This window comes from Macaca thibetana, chromosome 9, assembly GCF_024542745.1.
Source record: "Macaca thibetana thibetana isolate TM-01 chromosome 9, ASM2454274v1, whole genome shotgun sequence".
Taxonomy (NCBI): Eukaryota; Metazoa; Chordata; class Mammalia; order Primates; family Cercopithecidae; genus Macaca; species Macaca thibetana.
Genome location: NC_065586.1, coordinates 125,578,394 through 125,602,244, shown reverse-complemented (window position 1 = coordinate 125,602,244; position 23,851 = coordinate 125,578,394). Strand labels below are relative to the sequence as shown.

The following is a 23,851-nucleotide window of genomic DNA, read 5'->3' as shown; positions in this document are numbered from 1 at the left end:
TGTGGTTGTGGGGGTAAGGCTATGTGTTACCCTGTGATCGATGGAAAACAAGCAGTTGTCACATATACTCCTCAGCCGCTTCAGCATGTGCAGTATACGGGATCATGCAGGTTCGTACTTACTCAGCTTTAGGCGTCCCCTTGCCCAGGAGCTTTATTTCGTGCAGACCCTGCTCACAACCAGACAGCTCCAGCTTCCCCAGAGGGCTGTCCAGCACGGTGCGTTTCATTTCACAGGCCTTGTCCATTTTTCCAAGTACCTAAACAGAAACAGTTTTTAAGACAAAGTGTATATGAAGAGGCTGGTCGTATATATAACACAACAGAAGTACTGGTTAAGATACAAAATATATTCCAAAGCTTTTTCCTCATTTTTGGAATCATATGATGCGTCATTTCTACAATATGGTTACCGGGAAGACAGAAAATTACCACAATTACCTAGAGCAGCCAACCAATACTACAATCTCCTGTTATTTCCTAAAATTACTGTATCCCGATTCTTCTTGTTTATCTTAAACCAATGTGTCATTGAAGGAAGCTGACCTGGTAAGAGCTCCTTTTAAATAATACCCACAACTAAGCTCACTTTGTTTTACTAAAACAATAAAACAACTACCATAAACAATAAATCCCAAAGACAAACTGTTCAATATTTGGAATAAAGTACATTTTAGAATGAAGCTTGTATGCAACGACTTACAGAAAGATTCAACTCAGCACCTACGCCACGACACCTGTGTTAGGAGCCAGCCCGAGAGGATGAGCAATGCGGGGGTAAATTAAATGTGCTGTGGAGAGCACATTTAATTTACATTTAAAGAGATGTACAAGGCTGGGTGCAGTGGCTCATGCCTGTAATCCCAGAACTTTAGAAGGCCGAGAGGCTGGGCGCAGTGGCTCATGCCTGTAATCCCAGCACTTTGGAAGGCCGAGACAGGAGGATCACTTGAACTCAGGAGTTGAAACCAGCCTGGGCAACGTAGCAAGACCCTGTCCGAAAAGAATTAAAATTAGCGGGGTGTGATAGCACACACCTGTAGTTCCAGCTGCTCAGGAGGCTGAAGAGCAGAGCCTGAGGAATACGGGGGAACACATCCATAGGCTACCTTTACACTTGTACATTTCTTTCTCTATTTTTTAGAGACGGGGTCTTGCTCTGCTGCTCAGGCTGGAGAGCAGTGGTGTAATTCTAGCTCACTGCAGTCTTGAACCATGGGCTTTAGCGATCCTCCCTCTTCAGCCTCCTCAGGCACTGGCTCTTGCTATTTTAGCTCTGTCCTCTCACTGCCACAGCTTCCCAGGAAGACCCACAGCAGCTCGTGGCTACTTAAGGAAGGCCGTCCTCATGGCTCCCATCACACCTGGGTTCTTCCCACTCCAACCCAATCACCAGCAATCGAAGCTCACTGAGAACAACAAAGCAAGGGCTCCCTACATTAAGGGGCTGGAGCAGGGGCAACAAACTAGAGCCCGTGGGGCAAATCTGACTCACTGCACCTGTCTTTGTAAATAAAGTTTTATTGAGACACAATTGTGTTCATTTATTTACACACAGTCTCCTGCTGCTTCTGTGCTGCAGCGGCAGAGGTGAGCAGTTGTGACAGAGGCAATGTGGCCCTGCAAGCCCAGAACACTGACTCTCCAGCCCTCTACAGAAAAGGCCTGATGACCCCTGGAAGGGCCGCTCACTGGCACCTTCCCACTCTGTTCCCACACTGAAGCGGTTGTGAATCACGCATGCATCTCAAATCTCTGCGCCTTCACTGAAGACCCCCTCCCTGCCTGTCTGCTGGGCACCTTGCTGCCTGGTCTCCTCTCCTGTGAAAGCCTCCACCAGCCCTCCAGCTGATCTTCCCTTTCTGTGTCTTCCACATGCTTCTAAGGCCATACTTTGGTTCTCTCATCTGTCTTTCCAAGAACGAGAGAGAGGTGCATTTACGTCCCTTAAAGGGAGCAAGGTCGGGCAGCAGACCCCAAACTACACAAGCGTTTTCTAGAAGCATTACTCTCAAGATTCAATCCTAAACCGTCACACTCCAGAGCTGTCTCTACAACCTCCCCTTTTCTGTGCAGATTGACAGGGATTTGAACCGGATCCCAATCAATCGCCTCAGGATATGGATACGGGATGTGCCGGAAACCATGCCCCATCGGAGAGGCTCTGCCCACATCACACTCCTTCAACATCTCACCCTGCAGCCTCCCTGGTGCCTCAAGGGTAAAAACCAGGCTTCCCGGGAGGGCAAAGAGCCCTGTGGAAGGAGCCACCTGCCTTCCACTTACCACGTGGCAGAGGCCAGATAAAGGCAGGGGGTGCAAATCACGGCTTCCCGCCCACTGTCCCGTTGCTGTGAGAAGATCACTCTCGGTGCTTCAACTGTTTTTGTCTGTAGGGTAAATCACACCAAATCACAATGTCGGCACGAGTTTAGAGGGAACACCTGCAAAGACCAGGCCTCCCAAAGGCTCTGTAGGATTTGGGGATCACTGTTGTTCCCACCACAATCAACATTTTAACCCAACCCCCTCTGCTCCGACCTCATCCCCTGGAGCATGCTGCCCCTCTCCCCCGAGTCTCATTGAAAGCACCGCCATCCCGCCCTTGCTTCCAAGGTGACTGCCTCCCCTTCTCCCATCTCCATCATTTCTCAGAGCCACAATCTCGGTCCCCAGTCTCAGCCCTGCCCCTGCAGACATCTCCCACCACCCGGGGCCACTGCTTCTCAGGCAGGGTGCCGGCGGCTCTGCTCGGGACCGCCTGAAGAACAGCACGCATCACACACACAAGGGGCTCATAAAATAGTTGTGGAACTGAATTACCAGTGTGACCACCATCCAGGCCAAGCATCCATGACAGCACTTCCCAAAGTGTGTTCACAGAAGATACTGCTCAGACAACAGGGCTCTGGAGGCAGCGTGAGAAATTGGGATGTTCTCTCGCCACTTCTTGGAAACTTGCCCTGCACGGCGGTGGGTTAAAGCTTCCAGCAGACTGGCTGTAAAGAGGCCAGCTTAGGTTTTGCTCTCTCAAATGTGGTTCTCCACGGAGCCACGTTTGCTGCTCTATCATCCCAGTCCGGGCAAGGCTGCAGGCTGTCAGAGTCAGGAGGCCTGGGCTGGGCTCTGGACTCAGGTGGGGAGCGTGGCCAGCCCCGAGCACCTGCATCAGGCAGCACTCTCAACAGCAGGTGTCAGAAATGGACACGGGCTAATTTAAGCACAAATGCCGTTTACTGAAAGGCTACTCCACAACTCAAAGAACTTCTGGGAAGGCTGGAGGAGCAGGCTCAGAAAATAGTAGGAACCAGAACTGGCCACGCTCCAATCACAGCCAAAATCAAGCTTCAGGAAACATCTGTGGGGCAACCAGGCACAGCAGGCATGGCAGCTGGCACTGTTGCCACAGTTGCCCCTGGAAACAGGATGTGGTGGCTATGGCCACCGTTGATTCTCGGCTGCTCTGCCTCCGTGGGACTTGCTCCTGATTTGAGTCCCAGGCAGGAGCCCAGCCCTGGTGCTGACGCCCACCAGCATGTGCCAGTGTCCAAGCAGCTGCAGGAAGGGACGGCCTGGGAGAGGAAGGGTTTGCCCATGTCAGTGCCTGAAGCTGCACTGCAAACATTCTGACTGGGGAGTGCCCCATGTGGGGACTGGTCAGACACTAGCTGCCCACTCCTCTCCCAAGCCTCTATTTTCTCATCAATAAGACCCCTGACTCCTCTACCTGACAGTGCCACTCTGAGGATCTAACCTGAGACGGCTACGGCCCGGGCTTCAGGTACTACACACCGTGAAGGGCTGGAAGGGCTGTCATGCCATTCTGCACAGACCACACCTTGAGTTCACCCCCAATCCAAGCATCAGCCAAAGGGGAAGACATTGGAGCGTGCAGAGACAGGGCCAGGGAGAAGGGCAGGAGCCTGGGAAGGCCACTGGGGGTGAATCCCAGCGAGCTGAAGGAGGGGCATGCAGGATGGGGTGTCCTCCACCCGGAGGAAGGAGCAGGGCAGTGGAGGGCCACAGGCAACTCAGCCCCGACAGCCTCCCAGAGAGAAGAGTCCTCAAGGTTATCAGGGTCTGGGTCCTGACCACGAGAAGCTAAACTCAGGAGGCCAGTGGCTGGGAATGCGGTGGAGAAGCCTTCCAGCCAAAACTGGTGTGGCCAAGCGAACTGCCTGCCCTGGAATGACCAACTCTGCACCCCAGAGAGCACCTCCACCCAGGAAATGCCCAAGGACCCCAGCTGCTGGTCCAAGGGACCCTAAAGCTCTGGCACATTCCCGATTGTGCCCTGCGGTGCTATCGCCATGACCAGCATCATGGCATGGGCCTCTCAGCCAAAGGGCAGGCTGGCCTCAAGCCCTAGGAACCAGCTCCCCTGGCCAGCAAGGGTGGCCTGAAGCCACAGGAACACACTGAATCAATCACAAAGCAGGGAGTTGCGGGGACCAGGTCAGCTCCATCCAAATCATTCCAAGAACCAAAAAAAAGGCAACCAGTTTATAACTGCAATAATGAATGAGTTCAGAATCTGACTTCCAAATGAGCAACAGATTCCAGCTCCTGTCCATATCCAATCGGCTGATTATTGAGGTACATGAAGCCTGCCTCATTTCACCTGAACGTGACAATGAGCTGGAACATGCCCCCCCCCAACCAAGAGCAAACCTCCCACAGAGGCCTGCAGAAATGGAATTGGATACGCTGCTGAAACCTGCATACTACCTTTTTTTCCTGTAGACAACCAGAGCATTTGGCACAGTTCTTCTGTGGGCAACAGTAGACGTTAGTTTAGTGCCGATTCCTAAAATGCAATGGCTGAGGCCTCTACAGGACAGAAGTCCCAGGCCACCGAGCATGGCAGCATCTCTGATGCGATGTCCAGATGCCCAGGGCTGACCTAGCAGGTGTGCACACCGGGCCACCAGAGAGGTGGGGGGATGCCTGCAGACTAAATGGGGGCATCACAGACACCAGGAGGGACCCACAAAAGCCAGAAATCAGGCAGTGAGAAAAGTGAGTTTCAATAGCATGAAAACGTGACGGGAGTGAAACCATCGCAACCCAGCCAGGTGGGTGGCTCAACTTAGAAGCCAAGATACCAGACACACAAAGGCTGGCACAGCAGTGCCCTGGACAGGTCACAAGCAGCCATAAAGGCAATGGTCCCTCTCCCAACACGCCGCACAGCAATTCCGCCATGCCCAGACCTGGGAAGAAAGACGTCCGGCTCCAGTGATGACATTCCATCAGGATCTTCACCAATGCCCAACAACCTCAAGAGAGGGCCATTCAACGGCGGAGGCCAGATCCACAGCCCCAGGAGGGACGCTGGGAAGGAGACTGGCCCACTGAAGACAAAGATTCACTGTCACCCCTGCAACCCTCGCAGCACCCCAGCCTGAGCCCAGAGCCAGCAGGCAACCACACACCCAGGCTAGCACGCGGTGAGCAGAGTGGCAGTTAGGAACCACCCTGTAGGGGTGGGGCCACACTTCGGGGGAGAGTGTGGGCAGCTGAGAGCTTATGGAGAAACTGACATCTATACAGAGAACTGAATTACAGGGAGCGGCCGCCAGGCGAGGAGCCACGCAGGCCGGGGCAAAGGCACCCGCCACGACAGCTGGGGGATGAGGCCTGGTGTGTGTGGAGAGGCGTGGGGGACACAGCCATGCTCGGGCCCTGAGGCCACCGTGGCCAGGCCGGTCCTGCTGGCTGCCTTTTCCCTGAAAAGCCACAGAGTTTTCAACAAGGGGAGATGCAGCTGGTTTGCATTTCGAGACTCCCTCTGGCAGCTCTGTCAAGACTGGATCAGAACCGAGGTCAACTGTGGAAATAACCCACTGAGAAGTGACGAGAAACCCGACCAGGAGAGAAGCCGAAGGGAGACCAAATAATGGGAAACAAACCACTAACGACCAAGAGTCGTCTGACCGATGCCTCAGCACCCTCTACGCAGGAGCCACTGGACGAAGGTGCCAGAAACCGGAAGGAGACAAATGTGATCTCCCGGAGGGGAGAAAAATTACCCACACAAAGGTAAATCACACCGAATGGTGCTTGCAACTTTTCCATAAATCTAAGATTATTCTAAAATCAGTTTACTTTTTAAAAATCAAATAAGGTAGGATGATTTAAACTACTCCTTTTATATCTGCATTTTCTCAGTTTTCTATAGTTGGTACGAGTTGGCTTTTCAAGGAGAAAAAAAACTGTATTAATATCCAATCTGGGCCAGTCATGGTGGCTCACACCTGTAATCCCAGAATTTTGGCAGGCCGAGGCAGGAGGATCACTTCAGCCCAGGAGTTCAAGACCAGTCTGGGCAATGTGACGAAACCCCAGCTCTACTAAAAAATACAAAAAAAATTAGCCAGGCTGGTGGCATGCGCCTGTAGTTCCAGCCACTTGGGAGGCTGAGGCAGGAGGATTGCTTGAGCCCAGGAGGTCAAGGCTGCAGTAAGTCACAATAGTATCACTGCACTCCAGCCTGGGTAACAGAGCAAGACCCTGTCCCCACTGAAAAAAAAAAGAAAGAAAAAAAGGAAAAAGAAAAATAAGAGCTATACAAAGAAATAAAGGGTACCCAAAACTATGAATACATGGGTCAATATAATGTACAAAAAAGCTAATGTGCTGCATTGCTGATGTCAAGTAGAAAAACAATGGTAAACGTTCTCCGCTTACTGTGATCTCACCATGTCTTATATAAAACCAACGATGGTTAATGCTTTTCTGAATAAAAACTGAGGTGTGAAAAAATTCCGTGAGTTACAAAAATAAAGATTAGGATAAAATGAAAACACACATAAGTAAATCAGATCACATCTCCCCTTCATTTCCATCTTGATGAGAAAACACTCCCATCGGATCTGGCTTGAACCAGGGGGCCCAGGCCGTGGCCTGTTAGGAAACGGGCCACACAGCAGGAGGTGAGCAGCGGGTGAGTGAGCATCACTGTCAGGTCAGCGGCAGCATTAAATTCTCATAGGCGTGTGATGCCTGCTGTGAACTGTGCATGGGGGGATCTGGGTGGGACGCTCCTTGGGAGAACCTAGTGTCTGACGATCTGAGGTGGAACAGTTTCATCCCAAACCATCCCCCCGATCCCATCTGTGGAAAAATTCATCTTCCATGAAACTGGTCCCTGGTGCCAACAAAACTGGGGACCCCTAGCCCAAATGGTCCCAAATTTGGTGGGCCACATCTCCTCCTTCCCCGGCTTCAGTCCCCCATGACCCCATCGCACCCACCCACCCGCCCCCCTCCGGCCGCTGTCCCTCACACTCCAGCCTCGCTCTGCTTTCAGGGCCTCCGCACTACCGCTCTGTCTCTGTCCCAGCCTGCACAGGGGCCGCTGTCACCTCACTCACAACCACGCTCAGACGTCACCTTCTCAGAGAAGCTGCCGAAAACAGTCACCACCTCCACCCCTTCTTTCTCTGCCTTATTTTCCTTACATGACCTGGAATCACGGTGGCAGGATTTGCTTACTTGATGTGTCGCCTTCCCTAGAATGTAAGCTCCAATACAGGCAGCCAATGTGTCACAACCGTAGCCAATGAGTGAGGAGAAGCCTGCGGAGAGTTCTTGTCTTCATGCTTTTTCTAAAGTCAGATGGCACCCCCTACCCTTCCTTCCCTGACATGGCAGATGTGATGGCGGGAGCTGTGGCAACCACCTAGTGATCGTGAGGAAAAGGCCAAGAGCCTTGAGAGACCAGGCCCCAACACTGTGAGCGACTCCACATGGCAGCTCTCCACGGCCACCCCACACCGCAGCTCTCCACGCCCCCCAACACCGCAGCTCTCCACGCCCCACCCCCCACACCGCAGCTCTCCACGCCCCCTCCACACCGCAGCTCTCCACACCCCACCCCCCACACCGCAGCTCTCCACGCCCCCTCCACACCGCAGCTCTCCACGGCCCCCCCACACCGCAGCTCTCCACGCCCCCCAACACCGCAGCTCTCCACGGCCCCCCCACACCGCAGCTCTCCACGGCCCCCCCACACTGCAGCTCTCCACGGCCACACATCACAGCCTCTCCATGGCTGGCTAGGCTTCTCCTTGTGAGAGAACAGGAAAGCTGGGCTTGTTTCAAGTCTATGTTCTGAGAAATTCCTGTTTTTCTTCAACCCGGAGTAGTCTTAGCTGATCTACTGCTGTATCCCCAGCATCTAGAATAACAGGGCCTGGCACCCACAAGTTCTCAGCAAATATGTGTTGAACAAAAGATCTAATCATATGAATCATGCAATGATAATGAGATAGAAATTCAGAAAAAGAACTCTAGGATTAATGAGAGCCTGTATCAAGGGGTTTGATGTCCTGGGGAGTCCAGGAAGGCTTCCTGGAGGAGGTGCTGAGAGAGGAGGGACAGTGTTGTAGTTTCTGGGTGGAGAAGAGGAGGACAGACTAAGGCAGGCAGGCGCACATAGGCAAAGGCACTGGCGCTGGAAGAAGCACAGAGCGTTAAGGAGCAGAAGGTGGCAGCCAGGTCACCAGGAGGGAGAGGACCTGGCTTTGAGATGAGGCTGCCTCAGCAGCTCCTGGAGCAGTGAGGGCCAAGTCCTGGGACGCAAGTCAGACAAACAAGGGAGAACACGGATTCCAGGCGTGTCAAGGGCAGGGACAGGGAGAGGTGCCTGGGAGGCTGCAGCCACAACCACCAGAGATAGGGAGACAATGTGCGGGCAAGCTCTCTCCGGGCAAATCACAGAATCTGCTCTGGCTACAAGTGTGCTGTGAAAAGAAGAAAAGAAAAAAGCCAACCGCCTACTACACCCAAGCACAAGGTTCGCAGCTGCATAAAACAGGGCCTGTCCTAGAAACAGGAATTCCCGGCCCTTCTTCCCTGAAGCCGCCCGCTGGAACCTCAGGGAACACACAGGGGCAGAGAGGCCCTCGGCGTCCCATCGAAGGAAAGCAGGCAGCCCCAGCGTCCCGTCTAACTCAAACACGCCGGCTTCGATTCTGCAAAACGGAACAATGATGTGGAAGACCCAAATGTTCAGGACTTCCAGAATTTGAACTGTCGGTCCTAAGGGGGCTCCAAAACACGGCATGTGTACATAACGGGACAGCCATGTTGCTGAGAGGACCACAATCTAAGGGGCGACCAGACAGGCAGGTGTCCAGTGGACTCAGTGCTCTCTGCCTCTCAGGCTTGCACAGGGATGACCACACAGCCCACATTTAGGACACCCAAGCAATTCAACAGTTGAGCTTCCTAATGTCCCCCCTTCCCACTTTCGCGAAGCACAAGCCCATGGCCCCACAGCCTGGCAGTGCTCCCGGCACCACCACGGCATCCACCTAAACCACGTGAGTGGCTGACGGTAATTGGTCGCAGAAAAAAATTGATTTTTCATGGCTATTTGGAGACCTCTGGAAAAATGAAATGAATTTCATTTCATCTCCCTTTTAACATGAATGGCGTTTAAATAACAATGTTCTGAATTAAGCAGTTGGCGCCAGAGGCCAGTTCCTGCCATATTAAAAGGAAGAGACCCAGAGACAGAAACTGTCTTCTTTCACCCCTACTGGTAGTTGTTTTCCAGGCCTGCTGCACATGTCTAAAAACCGTCCTTCCAGGATCATCTTTGCAGCTCTGTGTCTTTCCCTCTTAACCATCTCCACTGCACAGAAACAGACTAGCCGGGCGTGGTGACGTGCGCCTGCAGTCCCACCTATCCAGAGGCGGAGGTGGAAGAACTGCCTGAGTCCTGGAGTTCCAGACCAGCCTGGGCAACACAGTGAGACCACACCTCAAAAACATAAAAACAAACAGGCTAACAGGGAGAAATCACCTGCCTCCTTGTAAGCAGTTTACAAACAAGGTAGCCCAGGTCCCCTGTGGCCTGGGCTTTGGGTCTGTGTGAAGTGGGAGATTGGTTGACCTGAGGAAGGAACAGGACCGTGCCTGACTGCCTCACAACCTCCCACAAAGATATCACAAGATGAAAACTAGCTTTGCAATCTCCCTTCTGAACAGGGAATAAGGGGCATTGGGGAAGCCCCTCTCATCCTCAGGACTCGTGCTCAGCCCACCTCAAAATCAGGCATGAGATAGTATTTTAATTAAAAAAAAAAAAAAAGCATGTGTCAAAACCCTAGAAGAGAGAAAATACTTCATCCCTATCACCTAATCATAAACCTGGCCACGGGAGGGTGGGAGAAGGAGGTGGTACGGCTGACACTCACCCAGTACAAAGGGCTCAAGGCTCAGAGACCCCACCTGTGGTCCCTGCTGTAACCAGGGGTCTCCCCGCGGATTCAGCTGGGTCATATCCAACACAAGACAGTCAAGTGTGGCTCAGTTCATTCTGCTCTCACAACCAAAAGGGGTTCTGTTACATTGAAATGGTTTCACCAAACAAAACTGGAGCTGCCGCCTGGGATGTCCAACTGAGAAGGGATCCAAACGGCGTTCCCAAATGCCACCCCAAAGCCTCCTGGTGGGGTCCTAACGGGAGCCCTGGAAAAAGGGAAACACTCTTGTGTGTGGCTGAACTTCTGTGAACCTGGCTACACACACGCAGAAACCAAGGGGAGATTCTGCATTAGAATCACATAACCAGGCCTGCAAATTAAAAGAAAGTTTCTATCTGAAGCCACATTCCACAAATACTGCTCATGTCTTGGCTTACACACAGACTTCCAGGGTCTGGGTCCTGGAACAGGAGGTGGGCTGGTTTTTATTACTGTCATCGGAGGCGGCCCCGCATGGCAGAGCACCTTTTTGATTAATGATGCTTTGGTTGTAAAGAACACTCAAACAACGAGAGCCCTGGGGAATTAGGGATGGTCGAAGAAGGAGCCCTGGCAGCAAGGTTCCAGAAGCACCCCAGGCACGCGCGTCTTATTAAAGGGTTTGGCATAGTCATCTACATAACACACGACGTGTGGCACATTATCAAACCAACGTGAAGATGCCTACACATCAGATCCCAGAAGCAGACGGACATCTAAGGAAATCTGTTCACTGGTCTTTAAATCACCCATTTCGAGATATAAACTGGCACTTGTCTACATTTAAAAATCATACTTAACATAAAATCTGGTTTTCTTTTCCGAACTCTTCCTTTTGGTACATATATGGAACTAAACATGAGTAACGCAGGAAGATAAACGCTATTCTGAAGCTCATGCACTGCTTTGAATCTGTGCAATCAGGCAGGAAATCAGTCAGCAAGCAGTTAACAAGACTGCTGTGTGTGTGTGAAAGAAACAGATCACACCTAGAGAAAAGGGCAGAAAACATCAATGTGTACGGTTTTAACAAATTGCTCCAAAAGCTCCCTGGAACTTCAAGCACTTTGGAATAATGTTTCCAGATGATAACTGCCACTCCCATATCCATTCCCACAGTTTAGCTAACCCAACTCTAGCTCTGACAACTGGTTTGTGATACTGGAACACTGTCAAGATGAGCCTATAAAAGTCTTTTTGGAAGCTTCTTAGTAACTCTTACCTGTTTCTTTAAGAGGTTTCATAAAAGGCTTTCCTACTTGCCATGTCACTGCAGACCAAAGAAAAATCTATATGAAGAGCTTCCATGACATGAATGTCCCAGTGTCAGGGGGTGTGCAAACCTGAGTACACTCAGGTGTATGTGCACGGTGCACAGCAGAGCTGGGAGACGTGGCCACAGGCTAACCACTATGCGTCCTCTAGCTAACTGTGTAGAGGAAAACATTTTAATGCTAAAATACAGATAAAATGAAAAATTACCAGTGTTTTTCTGTTTTTTGTTTGTTTGTTTGTTTTTTGGGTTGTTTGTTTTTGTTTTTGGCAAGGCTGCAGGGGCCTGAGCATGCCGGAGATGCCAATCGTCCTTGAGGGCAGGAGGTAGTGCAGCCAGCTCAGGCCTTAGAACCCTGGAACTTCCCTGTGCCAGAGCCAGAAGGCGGAGTGGGCAGCCACTCTTTTGGTTTCACAAGGTCACTGGCTGCTCTACCTTCACGACACTCCCAGGTCATTAAGACACAGTAGGTACCAGCGCACCTTCTCACACAGACCTTGTCTTCCACACAGGTCACGATGGACACTTGGACATCAAGAGATGCTTCCGTTACCTCCAAGGCACCTGGCAGTGTCTGAGTGGGCACTTCCAAGAGGCTGGGACCCTGCCAGTCTCTAGGAGGGTAATGAAACCCACCATGGGAACCTGACCCTAACTGCAGGACGCCTGGCTTCTGACAAGCGCGTTTTGGACTCACACAATCTCGTGAATCCAGCCAGGGTCCTCCCTGGTCAGAAATACCATGGCACCCTCTGCTCAGAACACGAGGCCACCTCCGCTCTCTCTATGGAGCTGGCAGGACTGTGGCTGTTCCTTTAAAATCAAATGGTGCTCCCCAGGCTCTAGACAACGGGAACGCATTAGAAGAGAAGAGCTTTCACAGTCCCCAAATCCTGTGAAAGCAAGACAGATTCCACGGTGGAGGGAACCCCAAGCCTTAGTGTGAACCGGGGAGCTGTGCCCGTCCACAACAGCAGCCTGGCCCTCCCAGCAACATGGGCTTCGAGACCCGCCTATGAATCTCTTCAAGCTGACCCCAGGCCCAAGACATCCAAGACCTCAGCACAGTCTCGTACCCGATTGAATCACATCCCACTTCAGCCTTCATCAAGCATGATTCCTTTAGTTTACTACGAAAAAGACAATGAGAAAACACCATGTTTTCCCTCATTTTTAACTAGCCCTGCTAGAACTTACTACACTAACATCCGTGCTAATGCCAACTGCCTTGCAGAAGGGACAGAAGCTGCCCCAGCCATGTGGCCTGGCCAGGATGGCGCTCACCCCACAGGGCTCTGGCCCGGGTCTCCCGCCTGAGCCCGCCGAGGCCCCCACTGGGTCGCACGTCTCACCCCGCCAGCAGCACACTCCTTACAACCTGAGAATTTTCTGGCACTTCAGGAAGCAACTAACTGCTGTGCTACACAGTGACAGTCTGTCATGAGGAGTAAAGAGGTGGCAGGCTGGTGTTCAAAATGAAATGTCACTTCTTAAAACCGTTACGGCTTGGGAAGCTTCAGCTTAAATATGTCATGGCAGAAAATAACCTCATTCTTTATAGCCTCTAAAGTTGGGTGAAGTTTCACTGACTTCTTAGAGAATAAGTAACATGTGCAAACACAAGAAGATCTGACGGAAACATCAACTTTCTCAATTAAGCAAGGTGGCCAAAGCCACTGATTCCTGCCCTGAGCAGGTGCCGGGGCACTCTCTGTGGCCACTGAGGAGCAGCCTGGACAGTCCCATCCAGGGGCTGAGGGGAAGCTCCTCTTTCTCCTTGTCCATACATCGAGATGGGATTATACCCCTCCCCGCCAAGGAAGGACCTTGTACTAGCAAAGTACCAAGTGCTTGTTTGCAATGAAGCCATGGGAAGAAAGCCACGGTTAATAAAATTTTCCGCCTGTGTTGGGATGGAATTTGTACATTCAGAACGTGTGGTTTTTGTGTCATGTTACCCACTTAATGATATAATCAGTCAACACCGGGATTCACCAAAACACGCGTCTCCAGGTTCAACAACCAAACCCTTGTGCACACAGATCTACGGACACAGAGCACTGTGGGATGGGGGCTCCAGGACAGGCACCCACCTGAGCCTCAGGGCAATCTCCGGGAACCGTCCAGGAGTCACACACCCACGCAGGAAGGGAACAGCAGCTTTCTGCGAAGTCTACAGGCACTTCCGGCCACCTGAGGCAAAGGCATTACCTATGTCCAGGGGCCCAAGGCAGTAAGCCCCTCCTCTTCCAGCCTGTGACCACTGCAGGGCCCCCATGCCCGTCCCAGGCATTCCTTGGTGCATTCTACAAACGGTAAGATGCACCCTGCCAAGATCTGAGTAAAATTAGGGAGGAGCTACTTCCGGTGACCTCCAACCCCCACCAGACTCAGCAGCACTCTGATGGCTTCTTTATCTCCCATCCATCCATTCCCAAGCTTCCCAAAGCAAGGAATTCTTCTCCATTACGTTCCGTGGTTCTGTGCACATTAAGTCCCAGCAGCTCAGTTCAGCACACAGGGCCCTTTGCTGCCTGCTCTGTGCAAACCACTGGTCAGTCCATCTCCCACCGACCCCGCGTGCGCTGCACCGGCCTGCTTCCCTCTGCACACGTGGGCCTTGGTCTGCAAACGGCAGAGGGATGTTCTCATGGCAGGCAGCCTGCATGTCCTCCTGGAGCTGCGACTCCTGCACCATGCTGGCACTAGCACTGGGGAGGCTGCACAGGCCTCAGCTGCGGCCCCCTGGACAGCAAGGTGCAGCCTCAGCCTTGTGGGACCTGCCCTGGGCCTGGGGCAGGCAGCACACGTCTGTTGAGCCAACATGTGGGTGGATGTAGACCCCCTGACCTCAGCAGCTAGAGGGTCCCTGCAGCAGCTCTGGCCACGTCTCCCCGAGGTACCAGGTGGAAACCCCCTCCCTGGCGTCTGGAGGGGAGCCCGGACTCCTGCAGGACTAAGGCGGGTCTCTCAGCAGCTGCTCTTGGATACAGTTCGAATCTGGTCCCAGCTGTGAGCCAGACTGCCGGAGGCTCCCTCTCCGAGGCTGCCAGTGGGTGACTTCCTTTCTCACATGAGGTCACTGAAGTCCCTTCCATCCAGCAATCAGGAAGAATCTTCACGCTGCAGGTCTCTGAACTGCAGTGAGCTGTGAGGCCAGTGACTCCTACCAAGAGGCTGGGCAGGGGCCTCGCTCACTGCATCCAGAGCTTCCCTGAACTCACCCTGCATGCAGTCATCCCGGGCAACAGGAGACACACGGACTGAAATCCCCTGTGTCCGGCCTGGTGTGACCTCCTCACTTCCCCAAACAGGAAACTGAGGGAAAAGGGGCACTTGGAGCTGGCGAGGTCACTCTGATGATGTGTGAGGCCTGAGCTCTGAGCGGCCCAGACACCAGCTCTCCATCCCCACCCGAGATCAGAACTGGCCCTGAAACTGCTTCCAGGAGGGCCATGCCCAGTCAGGCTGGGCACCTGGGCATCTGACAGGAATCTGGGCACAGCAGGTAGCAGGGAAAGCCTGCGTGCCATAAGGGCTCTGTATGCACACCATAGGGGCTCTGTAGGCGCACTTTAGGGGTTCTGCACCCACATTGTAGGGGCTCTGTACGCACACCATAGGGGTTCTGTACTTGCACCATATGGGCTCCGTACATGCACTGTAGGGGTTCTGTACCCGCACCGTAGGGGCTCTGTACACACACCATACAGGCTCTGCACCCTTACCGTAGGGGTTCTGTATCCACACGGCAGGGGCTCCACACCCGCACCATTGGGGCTTTGTACATGCACCATAGGGGCTCTGGACGTGCACCGTAGGAGTAGACAAGGAGATGGAAGGAGATGCTTTAGGACACGTGCACACAGTGGGACACTCCGGTTTCGGCAACCTCGGTCGAGTGTCACGGGTAGCAGCGCCGCTCGTCCTGAGTGCTGTCTGCAGCAGCTCTGACAGCAGGGTCAGGTAGTGTGATGGTGGCTGTACACCACAGAGCCAAAAATATTTCCGACCTGGCCCATTTCAGGACACATTTGCCATCCTGATCTGAAGGATCCTGAGAGCATCTGTCTTGTCTGATTCCATCTTTTTCTGCCCACTGATGAACAGGTCATGAGCTCACACAGATAAACCAGACACTTGCCGCACTGCCTGTGGCACTACAACCTCAACAGTGATGCTGTCGCAAACGTTTTCTGGAATTTTCTTTATTCTTTTTCTTTTTTGGTAGAGACAGGGTCTTGCTATGTTGCCCAGGCTGAGTTCAAACTTCCGGCCTCACACAAACCTCTGGTAGCACTGAGATTACAGGTGTGAGCCACTGTGCCTGGCTGTGGTGCAGAGGGACCAGTTATCCCCTAATGCAAAAACGCCACCAGCCACCAGTCAACACCCACAAGCATTAAGCCTGCACACCACTGAAAACCAAGAGAAGTCAGTCCTCCTTACCCTTAGCAAAGACTAAGTTTCACGAAATTTCTGTAGGAAAGAATTCTTGGGTGAGACATGTGGGATGATTTACGACTCAGTATCCCGAATGGAAAAGCCGGGCGTTCCAGACACGCTCCAGCGGCGGTGGACAAGTGGGCCTTGATGGCACCGGGCTCCGTAAAGGTCTGGTGCTCCTGGAGGGACAGGCTCCATCTCACGGCAAGGCCACGAGGCAGAGGAAGTGCGCCCTGCTTCCAAATGATTAACCTGAAGCTCTAGTCCACAAGGCAGGAAATTTTACGTCCTAAATTAGTTACATTATACCCAAAACCTATCAGTGGCTTGATAACTCAAACATATAATTCTATACCTTTTACTCTTTAAACAATAATTCAGTCTAATCCTGCAGCTGAAGCCAAGATTTCCAGGCCGAAAGTGCACTTTCCATTTGATTAAATACTAATAAATGCAAGAATAAAATACCAGTCTTTTATCTTACAGTAAATTCTTCAAAAACCATATACTCTAACAATTAATTATTTCTCTGGAGAAAGGGACAGGCCTTTCCCCTCAAAGACAGCTTAGGAGTCTCCAAGTCTTAACTATGACAGTGAAAACATAATTTATAGTAGTCCAGGGCTTACAGAAAAATGACATCACAGTCGAGGTTCTTTGATTCTTGAAGTGACCTGTCAGTAGTCAGAGCTCTGGGAGGAGTGCTCCAGACAATCACCACCAGGCCCAAAAGAGTCGGGGCAGTCCACCTTCCTGTGGAGACACGCCCCACACACAGAGCTACTATAATACAAAGGGCGAGATATATATGTATACAGCTGACGCTTGGACAGTGCAGGGGTTGGGTTGTCGATGCCCCACACAGTCAAAAATCCACATAAACTTTTGACTCCCCCAAAACTTAACTGCTAATAGCCTACTGTTGAATGGAAGTCTTAATGATAACATAAACATTCAACTAACACATATTGCGTATGTTATGTATATTATACACTGTATTCTTACAATAAAATAAGCTAGAAAAAGTTATTAAGACAATACTAAGGAAGTGAAAATCTATTTACTATTCATTACGTGGAAGTGGATCATCATGAAGGTCTTCATCACCTCCATGGAGAGTAGGCTGCAGAGGGGGAGGGGAGGAGAAGTGGGGGGAGGAGAGGAGAAGGGGGAGGGGAAGAGAAAGGGGGAGGGGAGAAGGGGGGAAGAGAAAGAGGAGGGGAGTAGAGAGGGGAGGGGAGGAAAAGGGGAAGGGAGGAGAGAGGGGGAGGGGAGGAGAAGGGGGAAGGGAGGAGAAAGGGGGAGGGGAGGAGAAGGGAGAGGGGAGAAGGGGGAGGGGAGGAGAAGGGAGGAGGTGAGGAGAAGGGGGAGGGGAGGAGAAGGGGGAGGGGAGGAGAAGGGGGAGGTGAGGAGAAGGGGGAGGGGAGGAGAAGGGGGGAGGGGAGGAGAAGGGGGAGGCGAGGAGAAGGGGGAGGGGGGAGGAGAAGTGGGGGAGGAGAGGAGAAGGGGGAGGGGAAGAGAAAGGGGGAGGGGAGAAGGGGGGAAGAGAAAGAGGAGGGGAGTAGAGAGGGGAGGGGAGGAGAAAAGGGAAGGGAGGAGAGAGGGGAGGGGAGGAGAAAGGGGAAGGGAGGAGAAAGGGGAGGGGAGGAGAAGGGAGGAGGGGAGAAGGGGGAGGGGAGGAGAAGGGGGAGGAGGTGAGGAGAAGGGGGAGGGGAGGAGAAGGGGGAGGGGAGGAGAAGGGGGAGGGGAGGAGAAGGGGGGGAGGGGGGAGGGGAGGAGAAGGGGGAGGGAGGAGAAGGGGGAGGGGAGGAGAAGGGGGAGGCGAGGAGAAGGGGGAGGGGAGGAGAAGGGGGAGGGGAGGAGTGGGAGGGATGGTCTTGCTGTCTCTGCAGTGGCTCAGGTAGAAGAACATCTAAGTGTAAGTGGATCCACACAGTTCAGACCTGCCTTGACCAAGGGCCAACCGTGTGTGTATGTATGTATGTGTACACACATCATTTAGAATTTTCTCATGTTTAAGATTTATAAAGTTTTTTCACACATTTCATCAATTAAGGAAGTAAACCAAGTGAAATGCTGCCGAAGGAAGGTGGCAAATTTCACAGGGCAGAAAATTTTGTTTTCTATCACTATAAACAGAGCATCCGGCCAGGACACCAATGCCAGACACACTGCGATACGCTTCCTGATATGGAGCCCACGCGAGGGTGATCCCCAGGGCGACCACCCCACGCCCTCCCACAGAACAATGGAGACAGTACTCCCTCCCCAGAGATGCCCACCGCTGCGAGCCCACAGAGGTACAAAATATCTACGAATAAGGCAGGCAGGCCCAAGCCACACAACATCTGCTAAAGCATTCGTGTATTCTCACTGTGGGTGACAAAGACACAACCCACCATGGTAGGGAACTGGGGGAAAACTTCTGTGGGAAACCCAAAGGAAAATACTCATTCATTCCATCAGCAGTCCCAGGCTGTGGTGCCGCAGTTACATTCGGGAATATGCTTCCCCATGAGGTCACAGTGTGGGTTTGGAGTCAGGGTGTGGAGACAGGAAGCTGGTCTGGGCCTCAGTCCATCCTGAGCAAACAGGGCCCCAGACGTCTTCCTCCTCTGCAACAGGAACAGGACGGAAGCGAGTGCCCTTGTTCACGACCACCCCACCCTCAGGAAGCATTGTGTGACACACGGCCTCATGAGACAGGGGAGCCCCAGCACGGGTGCCATGCCCACGTGTGAGGCAGTGACACCCGTCCTCCTGTGAACAGTAAAGCAGACTGGCGATCCAGCACTGGGCAGCCAAAAGGTAAACTGAGGTAGAGAAAGTTGCCAGAGCCATCAAACAAGACCCAAGCATGTGTCAGTCATGTGGCAACTGAGGACACAGGAGGGGGACAGTGCAGGGAGGCCACAGAACAGAGGTGAGGCAGGGCAGGGAGGGGACAGAAAAAGATTCATGACGTGCTCTGGGGAGCCTCTGCTGGGCTGCGTGTTTCCTCATAACACCCACCCATCCCGTTACTAGAAATAAGCTAAGGGGGCCCATGCCCTCTGGCCAAAGCTGACCACAGGACCCGTGAGGTCCATTCAGAAGACTGCCCCTCGCTGTCCAGGAGCCATGGGCGGAGCACCGGAAACCCCCAAGCTGAGCTCCAGCTACGAGCTCGCCTCCCATCCTAACGTGTCCCTAAGGACTTCGACCCTCTGCGCTCACACGGCCAGTCTTACCTGGAGAAGCTGGAGTGGGAGGGATGGATGTGTGGACGGCTGACCGCTGGACACCAGTTTGTTTCTACTGGAGCCCCACCACCAACCACACTCGGGGAAGAACTGTCGACATTGCTAACCCCAATATTCTATAAGAGCTGGTATTTACATTTCGATGTTGCACAAATTCTCAAAGGTCTCCACTTTGATGGCGGATTTCCATTTCTGCTATGAGTGCACATAACATTAGCGACCCATAAGCTAACAGTAAAAACCCGGCTGAGTTTCCAAGGGGAAGGAGATGAGCAGGTGCCAAGAACACCGCTCCTTCCATCTCATTAGAAGCAAGAAATACTGGGCTTGAATCTGTACAATGTTATTGGTGGTGGTGGGGGGAAGCTGTTTTCCCAAGCTACTTTGTATTGATTCAGCTTTTTATTAAAATTAAACTGATAAAAGTTTGACGTAGCAGATTTCCATTTAAGAGGAATTCTTTACAGTATTGGGAAAGGGAGGGCAACGTGCTATGCGATTTTGATTCCGCTTCTACAGTAGCTCACCTGGATCCAGTCACCTGTTCATCACACAGCTCTCCCATCTGCTTTCTGGAAGCACCATGCCGGGTAAGAAGACGTACACACCTGTATCACTTCACTGCACCCCACGCCACTGTGACATCAGCACGCCCTCTGCCCCACTAACTCTTCCTTGCTCTGCTCAGCCATGCACATTTCACTGAGGCAGCCATAGCCTCTAGAAAGAATTTCCCTATTTGGTAATTTCAATTATGAATGTACTCCTCTATGGCAACACGTTTCTAACGGCAAAGCTGATGTGGGTCGTGATGAGATCTTGCCCACCATACAGACATCAAAGACAGAAAGGGCCTGGGCTATTGGCTGGTACTTCAAATGGAGCAATAAAAATAGCAAGAGGGGCTGGGAAGAGACGAACTTACAATAAAATATTTAAAGAACTAATATAAAAACTGTCATGAGCTCTTCCTTGGACGTTTAAGCTGGGAACCAGCACGGAGTGAGGCTGCTCACACCCAAACCGGCAGACACCACATACAGAGTTCAAGTTCAAAGACTGCGTTTAGATCCTGTTCCCGGGATGATCACCGTCTCATTAATTAAAATAAAATAAAATAAAAAATAAAACAGACCCTTCACAGAAAGACTGTTTTGCTCTTCTCCCTTGCTGTGGATTTCGTAGTAGTAGGCAGAGACATTCAAATGTGAATTTGAAGACTGTACCTCTGACTGTTAGAGGCTCTCATCAACATCCTGCTAAGTACACCTGCTTTTACAGTCTACAGTCTCACCCATATGCAGGCCATGCTAGCTTTCTTCCCTTGAGGTCATACCACTTACAGGATGCCTCAAGATGTCAAGGTCACAAACTCTGGCATGGCCACATTCAAAGGTCCACAACCCAGAGCCAGAGCCTGAATCTGCAGCAGAAACTGCCCCGTGCTCAGCCAGGAAGGGATAAATATCCGCAATACACTGTATCTAGGGGATTGGAGCTTTCACTAAAGCACCAACTTTCCCATTAAAGAGCCAGCTAAAAGACGTGCTATCAAGTAATGAGACAGGACCCCCACCCCAAGGCCTCTGCACGGTATCTAAGGAGCACTGCCCATCAACAGGGCCTCGTGGAAATCCCCCGAATCTGGGAACACCACAAGTGGAATCCCCAACCCCACACTCCGCCCTGTGCTCACCGTCTCCTGGCTGGACTGTGGGCTCCCAGGGCCGCAGCTGCTGCTCCTGACGGGACCCTGGTGAGTGGGGAAGCAGCAGCCGTGGGCCCCACCTGCCCTGCACATGTATCCTCTCAGACCAGATGCCAGGCCGCACTGTGCCTGCAGGTGGACCTGCTGCTGGACAGTGAGCACACGTCTCTCAATCCCCTAAACTGTGCCCTCCTCCCTGCCCTCGGCCACTGCAGGAAGCTGAGGGGCGGAGAAGGGGCAGACCCCAACTCCTTCTCTCAGGTCCCATCTGTCTGCTGGGTACTGGTTAGAGTCCAATGACCCCCAATACCTGACACGGCTTCTGGAAATTCTGTCAGCTTCTATCAGTACTGATGCTGACAGCAAGAGGGGCTAGGCCATCTCTTGGTGGAACATGCTCACTGTGTTAATCCATCTGAGCTGCCATAACAAAATCCTATAGACTGGGTGGCTTATAAACAACAGACATTTATTTCTCACAGTTGTGGGGGCCAGGAAGTCTAAGATCAAGGCGCCAGCAGATTCAGTGCCTGGTGAGGCCCCATTTTCTCGCAGATGGTGCCTTCCTGCTGCATCCTCAATCGTGGAGGGCTCTACCTCTTTGGAGTCTCATTCATAAGGGCACTAACCTAATCTCTCCCAAAGGCCCCAACTCTTAATACCAACAACTTAGGGGTGAGGTTTCAACATGAATTTTGTGGGAGCACAAACATTCGGACCATAGCCCTCACTGTACACAAAAAAAGCAAGAAGGAATCAGACTGAACTGGGAGAAATTTTAGTGGTTTAAATGAAAATATAATGTTTCATACAGAAAAATCATTTTGGCCAAGTTATTTGATTTGAAATACTTGTAATATGCATGGGGAAAGATATACATAAAATCCACATTTATACATAGAATCTATGTTTCAATAAAAACAAAGACCACAATAAAAATAAATGACACAATGACAAAGTATTGTGCATTGTTCTTCCTTGGAAATAGGAATTATTACAAAATTATATGTAAACAATATCCAATCTTTGTTCAAATAATTGATATAATTGTATCTCTCTCATATTGATATATTCTCACTACCACAAGGAAAACTTCTGTTGTATATTTCAAACACGAACAAAAACATAAAACTTTGTGAATGTTATTACAAAATTCAGCAGGTACATTTTATCTAAATTACAGCAGAATGAATTCTTCAAACAACATTCACAGATGAAAATCTCACAGATCTGCAGTGTTCATTTCAAAGGTAACTTGAATTAGAGTTAAAATCCTGGTTGTCAAGAATGAAAAAGCTTTCATAATTAACTACCTCTTTAAACTCTAAAATCCTAATCTATTAGGCAAGAAAACTCACATTAAGTATCTGTTTTTAAACATTTTTTTAGAGAAAAGATACTGCCATTTTCTCCATTTCTACGACTACCCGCAGGACTTACTGCGCACTGACTGTAACTAGGGCTCGGCCGTGGAGTTTGGAAGCCTACGTCCGCAATGAAGAAAAGATGCTCAAACATTCTCAGAAGGTCACAGCAAGAGTGCGATAAAACTCACTGCATCATCCCCTTCCCTTGTTTTACAACATCCTTTAGAAAGTCAAGACATTCTGGTTCTCCTTGTTTTCCGATGCTGAACACCAAGGCCAGGATAAAGTGTCAAGAACTGCCTTGGTGGTCCCCGAGGCTCTGAAGAGCCGCCAGGTCACGTTTCCTGCTGCACCCCTGTACTCCCAGGCCTGGGCCTGCAGATTCTGGGCCTCCTGCTCAGAGCTGCTGCTCCAGACACCTGCCAGCAGCCAGGGGTCGCCGGTGGTGCCAAATGACCAGGTGTGTCGGAGGTAATGTCCCAGACATTCCTTTTGTTTAAATGTTAGGAAATATATTTTTTACTGTGGCAAAATATGCACAGTATTTATGTTAACTATCTTGTAAGTGTATAACTCAGTGGCATTAAATACATTCACAAAGCTGTGTAACCATCACCTCTATCTATATCCAAAATTTTCTCATTAACCTCAGCAAAAGCTCTGTTCCCATTTAACAATAGCTATCCCCACCCCCCAGCACCCACTATTCTATTTGATCTCTGAATCTGCCTGTTCTGAGTGCCTCATGTCCATGGACCCATACAGTACTTGTCCTTTTGTGACTGGCTTATATCACTCAGCATAATGTCTTTAAAGTTCGTCCATGTTGCAGCATGTGCCAGAACTCCCATCCTTTCTAAGGCTGAATAATATTCCATTGCATGGATAGGCCATGTTTAATGTATCCATTCACTCACAGATAGACGTTTGCGTGCCTTCTCCTTTTGGCCACTGTGAATAATGCTGCTAGGAACACTGGTGTATAAACATCTATTCAAGATCCTGCTTTCAATTTTGGGGGGTATGTCCTTAGGGGTAGAATTGCTGGGCCACATGGGAATTCTATGCTTCACGTTTTCAGGAACCTCCAGAAGTGTCCCACAGTAGCTGCTCCATGTCACATTCCCACCAGCAACGCACAGGGTTCCAATTTCTCCACGTCCTCACCAACGCTTATCATAAACGTTACCAAATATACTTATATTCAAGGCACTGAACGGCACAGACTAGAATTCAACAACTGTTTCACGCTTCACTGAGCCACAACTCAACTCAGAAACAATTAATAGTAAGAGCTGTTTACTGACATTGATGGTATTTCCTTCATGCCAGACACTCACTTTCCTCTTCTCTAATCCTTACAAGAGCCCTCCCTGCAAATGAGACAGAGTCCGTTTCTCTGATGATGAGAGACCCGAAGCTCAAAGGCATGAGAACGACCGACCCTTCCAGAGCCCTGGGGTAGGGAAGTCACAGGGAAGAGGTGGTCTGACTCTAGGGTGTTGAACACACCTCTGGTGGTGAGATTAGTTGAGATACTAGTTTATTAACTATAGATTT

General features: G+C 51.1%; 1 protein-coding gene across 3 annotated transcripts in view; it reads right to left on the bottom strand.

Moving 5' to 3' along the window:
• Nucleotides 1–23,851, bottom strand: part of MGMT (O-6-methylguanine-DNA methyltransferase) — a 984,888-nt gene that overhangs the window by 219,014 nt on the left and 742,023 nt on the right. For 2 of the 3 annotated variants that reach the window (XM_050804466.1, XM_050804468.1), the window contains one exon: nucleotides 123–259. In XM_050804466.1, the coding sequence (XP_050660423.1) occupies nucleotides 123–259 (137 nt within the window). Of the gene's footprint in view, nucleotides 1–122; nucleotides 260–2,285; nucleotides 2,390–23,851 lie in introns of all 3 variants that reach the window. The other variant, XM_050804467.1, reaches the window with a different exon arrangement.